General features: G+C 50.0%; 1 protein-coding gene across 1 annotated transcript in view; it reads right to left on the reverse strand.

Annotated features, from left to right (window-relative positions):
* SLC4A3 (solute carrier family 4 (anion exchanger), member 3) overlaps positions 1-3,681 on the reverse strand; it is a 27,570-nt gene extending 23,889 nt beyond the window's left edge. Inside the window, exons 1-2 of the mRNA XM_010140413.1 lie at positions 3,628-3,681; positions 2,232-2,388 (exon numbers count right to left, since the gene is read on the reverse strand). Of these exons, the coding sequence (XP_010138715.1) occupies positions 2,232-2,388; positions 3,628-3,681 (211 nt within the window). The remainder of the gene's footprint in view (positions 1-2,231; positions 2,389-3,627) is intronic.
* Positions 3,682-7,967: the final 4,286 nt, after the last annotated feature.

Raw genomic sequence — 7,967 nt, forward strand, 5'->3', positions numbered from 1 at the left:
GCTTATGGCAAGATTAGAGGAGATTATGAATGGTCAGACATCTGCAAATTGGAACAAGTTTGGGCTCTTTATGAACACTTTGTCCTCCGAAGTGTTCTTTTCTTTGACTTAACTAGATGTACCCTATTTTGCTCATAGGTTTTGGCAGAAAGACCCTCCTGCCCTGCTGCTGCACTCCCACAGCACTGCTCTGCATGCCACAGATAGGTCGGACATGAACTGGTAATGTACAACAAAGCAACGAAGGCCCCAACTGTACAAACATTGCTCCTTCTACAGCACAAAGCTCTGGGTCTGGACACAGACCATCTTCCCCTTCTGGCTTGTTCACGCCAGCCCAAGACAGACACAGTTATATTTTGGATCAGAAGGAAACTGAAGCCTTGGACTGCAAAGAAGGGCAGTGATGGTAAGTGGCTGAGCTGGCACAGGATTGAGGAGCACCACTCTTCACCCCTGCCGTCAGCCCTCCTTGTGCTGGCTGGTCATGTTTCCACGGAGGTTGCCTGGAGGTGGGAAAAACATACCTCTCCCAAACACAAGAGGCTTCATGCCTCCCTCTTCTTCCTCCCTGTCCTCCTGCAACTCCTGCGTGTCCAGCTCCTGCCCTCCTTCCCTGCTCCCTTCCTTGTACTGCCTGCCTGCATGGAGAGTTATTGCCAAACCAGTGTCCTGGAAGTTTGATTACACTTCTCAGTGAACTTGATACAAGAGATATGAAAAAGTAATTTGGATGGAGAGCCCAGAAGGAAGAGCCTACGTATTAGGAGTTCCTGGCTTTGAATAGGGCAGGAAACATTTCTAAATCCAGAGAGCATTCACCTCCATAGGCTGGTATGTTATCTTTCAAAGTCTAAGGGCCTAATCAGATCTTTCAGCTTCATGAATACAAACTGCATAGAACTTCTGATAACCAGGGCTGACATGGCCCCAGGTAACAGGGATACTTCAAATCAACAGCTCAAAGGAAAACAAGCTTGATTCTGACAAAGGAAGCAGGACTCTCCTATTCAGAAGAAAAGAAAAAAAAACCAAACAGTGCAAATTTCTAGTCAAATTTTCAGAGAAGCTTCTGCCATGCATGCTCAAGCAGATCGTCCATGTCCCCCCAGCCAACCCGCACACCTCTGCACATGGGCAGTTTCTGAGCAGGTAAGTCCTATGGGCACAGGACAGGTACTCAACCCACAGCAAAGCTACTAACACCTTGCAGCCATGTGCGTGAGTGACTGTGTGCTCAGGTGGAAAGTGTTATCTGAATGGAGCCTCTGTAGAGAAATGACACAAGCAGAAAGTAGCAGCTGGGGTGCACCACAGTAATTGACTGTTACCAGCAAACTTTTACAACAGCCATTGGAAATGAGCGGCCAAGCAAACAGCCTGGTGAGGTACTTGGAACATAATGTTCCCGAGGTTGTATTCCATCAAAGCTAAGCTGGAAAACAAGCAGTATCTGACTGTGGAGAGCCATAGAGTGGGAAACTTTCCCAACCACTGCCACACAAGCAGGCTGCTGGACACAGGCTTCCTCGCTGCTTTTACTACACTAACGTGACTCACCTACACCAGGTAGTAGCTTATGGCCACTCTTGAGGGCACGCTCTCATTTTACATCCAAAGTGAGCTTTGGGGGATGGTGGCCCTCATCATGGAAGGGCAGTTAGGAATAAATATGCTGATCAGAGGCGTTAAGGTAAGACAGCTACAACATTTTAAACTCACACCTCGTTTTTATTTTGCAGTCCATCCTTTCAGCAGATAAGCCTAATGGTTTCATGGTTGCTATTTAGAAATACACAGGCATGTCTGACTGGAGCCATCTGCTTTCAGACTGGGGAGGACAACCTGGCTTCTGGCCATATTTGGATACTTCTTTGCAGCCATATGGAAGAAAAATAGTTTCAAACTGAAAACTTCAACATGGGGGAGGTGGCTGCAGAGGTCCCTGATGCTGTGTGAGGAGGTGAGCAAACACCTTGCCTAAGCAATGTGAGCTGGGCAGTAGCTATACCTGCAGGGACAGTGAAAACAGGGGACAGACCGGGAAAAGGCCGTGGGCACTGGTGCTAAACTGCGTGTACGTAGCACTTGGGAAACACTCTGAAGGAAGGAAGTGAATAGCACACTAACACGCTCTGCAGGGCCCCACAGCAAGGCTGAAGAGCAGATGGGGCTGAGCGAGGGTTGGTGGTGAGGGTGGAAGTGGGTACAAACAGTTCAAACCTACATACATTCAAAATCTCTCTCACTGTAGCTGCGTCTTTGCTTCTCCAGATTGCTTGATGCTGACTTGCTTATCAGGTCCCCAAATCTCTCGATTGACAAAGTCTTATCCAAGTCCTCATCGTCCTCGGCACCAGGAGAGGCTTTCTCTGCACGATCTCTGCCCTGCACAGAAATCGCCAGACAAGAATCAAACACTGCAAACCCCTACAGCCCTCTGGATCCTTCTGCCCTGCAAACCATGCTGGGCTTGCTGAGGAACACCAGGCTGCAAGTGACAGGGCTAGGGCATAGTTTCTCACTTAGAGGCACAGCTCTGCTCAAAACCCAGAGCCAGAACAGATTGGCAAACCTCCAAGCCACACTCTGGAGAGGTACCTTAGCAGTCCTCCACACCTCCCTGGCATCAAGGCAGGTATCAAGAGACTATGTCAGTGTTTGTGTTTCCTGCTAGAGGAGAAGCATAGCTTTTGTTCAGCTACAATTTCTCCCTCGTCACATCTAACTGCTGCCCTCTGGCCTTCCCTTTGCCCAGTTTGCCATTCCTCTCTTTCTCTGACGTCCTTTGCTTTTCCCCGGGGAAACCGCATCCCTGCTCTGGTGAGCTTCCCTTGGGTCGGTGACCACCCTGTGCCTTCCCACCTCTCCTCCGCACTCCTACAGGCCCCCTCAGCCCGTTCCCCTTGGCATGCTTTCTTTAGGCTTTTCCGCCCATTTTCCTCCCGTTTCAGCCTACGGGTGCTTCTCTGCCTTCTGCTGGTGGAGATGCTCCGAGAAGAGCATCGCCAGGTGAATCCTGTCCTTTCTGCCTCCCGCGCAGCTGCAGCTGGTAAAATTCTCTGTCAATATAGCCGAAATGCCAGCACGGAGCTGTTGTGGACTCCCGTGTTTCCATGGAAACAGGAGAAGGCCCGACCGTGACAAATCTGTTTGTGCTGGGCAGAAAGAGGGAGCAAGGTGGTTAGCTGAGTTAAGCCTGTCCTCGCATCCTCCAGATGCTCCCAGCTGTGTGCCCTGGGAGCAGCTTTGTATCTGTGGGTGAGACTGCTTCTCCTCTTGCCTTACCATGGATGACCCAAGCCCAGCCTAAATGGGGAGGGTCTAATTGCAAGCTGCCCAGCATCTTCTGCCACTTGCCTACCCCACCCAACGGCATGTGAAGGCACAGGGACCCTACAAAGCAACCTCTGGCCTTTTCTGGACCACAGTTTTCTGTCTGCATGGAGAGTGGATGTGAGGTTGTGACCAGCCTCGGGGCACCCTTCATGCAAACGTGTCCTTGGTGAACAGGGGCTGTGTCTCCTACTGCAGCAGGCTGCCAGGACGCGGGTCCCACACTCAGCCTGGCAGGAGCACAGTCCCCGGGAAAGAGATGGCCCCGCTGCTGCTGGATTCCCACCTCACCTGCTGCAGGTCGATGAAGACATCTCCTATGGGAGGGGACTCTCCAGCTGCCATTTTGGTTCAGGACCTAAGGGCCTGAGTAAAATATCAACCCTTCTCTTTCACCGGCAGGCACCCAGCAAACCTGGAGAGTGGCATAACCTGTGGAGAGAGGGCAGGACAAGGGAAGGTCGTGGGAGACTGCTGGTCACTGCCCTCAACCCCCCTGGCTCCTAACCCAGAGAGGTCATCTCACTGCCCCTTGGGGAATCTCCCCAGCATCACCAGGGCAGGGCTATCTCCTGGCACACTGCAGCGAGGGGCAGAGAACGGCCCAGCCCGTGCTGCTTTGCGTACCCGTTCCAACAGTTCAAGGGTTGATGGGACCCAGTCCTCCTCCAAAAAACTTGCTGCATGGAAGGTGACAGGGCCGACTGACACAGGGGTTACATAAAGCTCCTGCACAGGCTGTGCTAGAGAAGGAAAGGCTTCCTGCTCCACCATCTCTCCATCAGCACATCTGCGCAAAGCTGGGGCATGCCCAACTGCCAGAGAAGGATAAAGTTGGAGAGATCAGGTGCTAGGAGGGCATGCCAGGAGCAGGCAGCAGAGTGGTCCTGTGCCACCCAGCTTTAATTGGGCAGATCCCAAAATGGCCAGAAGGAACCTCAGAGAGATCTGTGCAGGTCAGAGAGATGGCACAGGACAAAGAGCTCAGCATTCAAACACCAAACACAAAGCAACACATGTTACAGTGGAAGAGGCCAACCTTCACACTCCAGATCTGAGCCCTGTCTGCACCGGCATGGCCAGGGGACACAGAAGATCCCACAGGCAGCCCGAGAGTGCACTCTGCTCAGTATACAATAGGTAATGAGTGCCACAGTTGACAAGGAGTGGGATGGAGACTAACACAGAAACAGCTGTAGTCATATCATCTACAGCAACAAAGAGAAGCCAGGCTGAGCTCAGCATGGGCTACACTCCAGGAAGAACTGGAGACAGCACAGAGACCAGGACTGGGAAGATATCAACCTTGAAAAACTCACCTGAACTCACACAGAGAAGGAGAGAAGATGTAAGCACATGCACAGTGTGCTTACAGGAACACTTACAGGACACAGGACACAGGAATAAGCAGTGTTCACATTTTGCAGCACAAGAAACAGGACATTAATTGAACCACAAGCTCAGAATACAAATTAATTCAAAACTGGCAAAAGAAAACATCTTTTTCAGTGATGTCACTGAGCAGGAAAAAAATGCAATATCAGAGGATAGCTTGGCCATCTCTCTGAATAACAAGTCGTATTTACGACAAAATTAAGAGAAGTTAAACCCATCTTTCAGAAGAAGCTGTTCTTCAGCCATGAAAGCTTTGGAAGAAGTATTATAGGTTATATCCCAGTGATCCGCTCGGGGGTTTCCTGCTATCTCATCTGAAGTACCTAGTATGGGCCACGGTTCAAGACAGGCCACCGAAACACTGAAACAGATGGTCTAAAGGTGATACCAGTAAGGCCACTTCATCATCCCTCCTATCTTTGAAGATCTCCAGAAAGTGCTGCTACAGTATCTGCTTACTCTGACTACCTGAAGAGCTTATTCTAACCAAAAAGAAAGTAGCTTATTCAAATCAAAAATCCCAGGGCCATTTTTAAGGTAAGTTTTTGAGGAGTTAATCTGACCACTGATGAAGCAAGCTCCCTTGGTCCACCCTCCTAATTATCAGGAACAAGGCAAAAATTAATGGAAGAAACCCTCAAACACACCTCACTGGACTCTTCAGTAATTGAATCCCTCAGTGAGACCTAAACAGCTCAAGAGAAACATGCTGTCAAGACAGACGTCTAAAAACCAAACGCAGAGACTAGGCCATAGGAAACAGGACAAAAAAGAACGAAAATAGCCAATTCACTCTGTAAATCTTAACCTGTAACCTTCAACTTCACACCCTGTTTTCCAAGAAAGACAGAGCAAAAGCGTTCTGAGAGAGAAAGGAGAAAAAAGAAGAAAGGTCTGGAAACCGTCTGTAAACAGAGACTGAGCTGCTTTTTAGCAGGAGACATGATAGAGAAAAGGGTAATAAATGGCTTTTATTTCCCTTCGCATTTAACTCAGGGAGAGTGCATCATTCCACGTAAGCAAACAGCAGCACATTTCAAAGTGAAGGCAGGGAACGTTTTATTCCAGCGGGAAGAGCTGGCAAGGGAAAGTCCTGCAGGGCCACGGCATCACAGCTGTTAAAGGAAGGACTGGCGATTTGTAAGGAACATAGCATCCACAGCCACAGACAGCCTGCAAAAACACCTTGCAAGCACTACTACTCCAGGGAATAAAACCACGATGGGGCTTTCACTGGCAAAATCCTGTAGCGGCAGAATCCTTAAAAGGTAGCAAACCTGTAAAGGTCATTTAACAACAACAACAAGAAGGAGCTATTGCTCAGCTCCACCCCTGTGCCACTACCCTGCCTTGCGGGGCCTCCAAAGGAAACTGCACCTATCAGCAATGCTATGAAACAACGCGCTTTGTTTCGGGTCAAGCTCAGGTTTGTCTGGAGCCAGGCGGAGGCTCACAGGGGCGTTTGTGCTCCGGGTGGAAGGCAACCCACGGCCAGGAGAACTGCTGGACACAGGGAACTCTGCTGGCTCCCGAGTTTAAACCTACAGCCTGGCTGCCTAAACAAAATTAAAAGGGAGGGAAAATCCAGCACTTAGTCTTTCTGTAGCCACCGAAGCAGCGTTCTCTGAAATATGCTGAACATTTGTCACTACTGGTGCTGATAAACAGCTAAACACAAGACAGTTGTACTAGCAGTAAAGTAAGAGCGCCCTTGGGTCTTGCTTTGAAATTTCAGAGGGATTGCGAGGTGCTCACGGGCGTTTCTGTCACTCCCCTGCTCATCACCCTGTGAAAGTGGGGAGCGATGGGTGGGTGCCTCGAGCCGGCAGGACTCTGTGAGCCAGCGGGGCTTGGGGTCAGAGCTGCAGCAGGGTCTGCTGTTTTGGGGCCAAGAGGGGGGCGAGGACGGGAGGTGCCTTCTCTGATCCAAACCCTACCATCTCTCCTCTCGAGAAGGGAGAGCCCACCGCCTGAGAGCACTGGTGATCTCTCTGGGTGCATTAATTAATTGATAGCTGGCCACTAGAGGCCACTTGACCCTTACTCTGCGCAGCCTCTGGGAGAAAGGCTGGATGGACACCTGCTCAGATCTGGTCTAGCTTTTCTATCATCCACAACAGGCGGTGTTCGCAGAAGAGCAACAAAAAATTGTCAGTTGGCCAGAGGGATTGATTATAAGGAAAGGTTAGGAGCTAAATTTGTCGAGTGCAATATGGGATGACTAATATGGGGAGGGGACAAGCCAGCAGTCTGGAAAGATCTCAAGGGTGTAAAACACGACTAAACACTATTTTTTTTCAGGCAGACCTGCACAAAGAGACTTAGAAATGGGTTAAAATTTAATAGAGAAACTTCATATCAGGGAGAATTCTGGTAATGAGCATCATGCTGAAGCACCCGTCCTGCTGGCATTACTGCCTGGGCTGTCAAAAGAACACAAGACAAAAGGGAAAACAAAAAAAGAAAAAAAAAAAAGGAAAAAACTGAATGAATGATGCCTTCATCCTACTGTATCTCCTGGTTGTTGGGATTACGTGATTCAGCACTCCCGCTAGAAGTAATTTTCAGTAATAGAAGCATCATGCCAGCAGGCCAGATTCGGAGGGAGGCCAGAAAAACCCACAGCCTGCCGACTTGTGCACACTCACATCTCCCTGCTCTCTCCACAAGCACATCAGTAAACAGAACTGGCTCGCATAAATCCCTGTACCTTGTCCGACCACCTCAGCTAAAGAAACGCTGAAGGAAAGCGAGCAGGCACACCCCTGCGATGCTGCCAGCTACGGCATCTCCCACATGTTGCTCCAGCAGAGCTTCCCCTGACCCCCAATGGCTGCTTCACAGTGTCAGTGCAGGAACTTTCCTGTTTTGCTGAGAAAAATGCATAACACACCCGGCATGTCTTCGAGGCGCAGAGGCAAGTGGTTCACGCTGCCCCTTTCCAATAAAGATGAGCCAGGAGGGCTACAGCAGGCTGCCCCAGCTCTGTGGGCAAGGGGCTGCATGGAAACAGCCATCAGGCTCCACATCCATCTCCTCAGCTCTTCCCTAATCCCCTGGTCATCGGGATGAGGATAATTTAGCTGTGGAGGGTCTAGACAAGGAGTGGATGTTAAGATAGGGATAAAGCCTCAGGAGCAAAGCTGGTTTGGGAACAGAGGAAGGGAAGAGACTCTGGCTGATAGACACAGACAAGAAGAGCTCAAAAAGGAGAAGGATTAGAGGCCTGGGAAGAT

The sequence above is a fragment of the Buceros rhinoceros genome, unplaced genomic scaffold (genome assembly GCF_000710305.1).
Source record: "Buceros rhinoceros silvestris isolate BGI_N320 unplaced genomic scaffold, ASM71030v1 scaffold37667, whole genome shotgun sequence".
NCBI lineage: Eukaryota > Metazoa > Chordata > Aves > Bucerotiformes > Bucerotidae > Buceros > Buceros rhinoceros.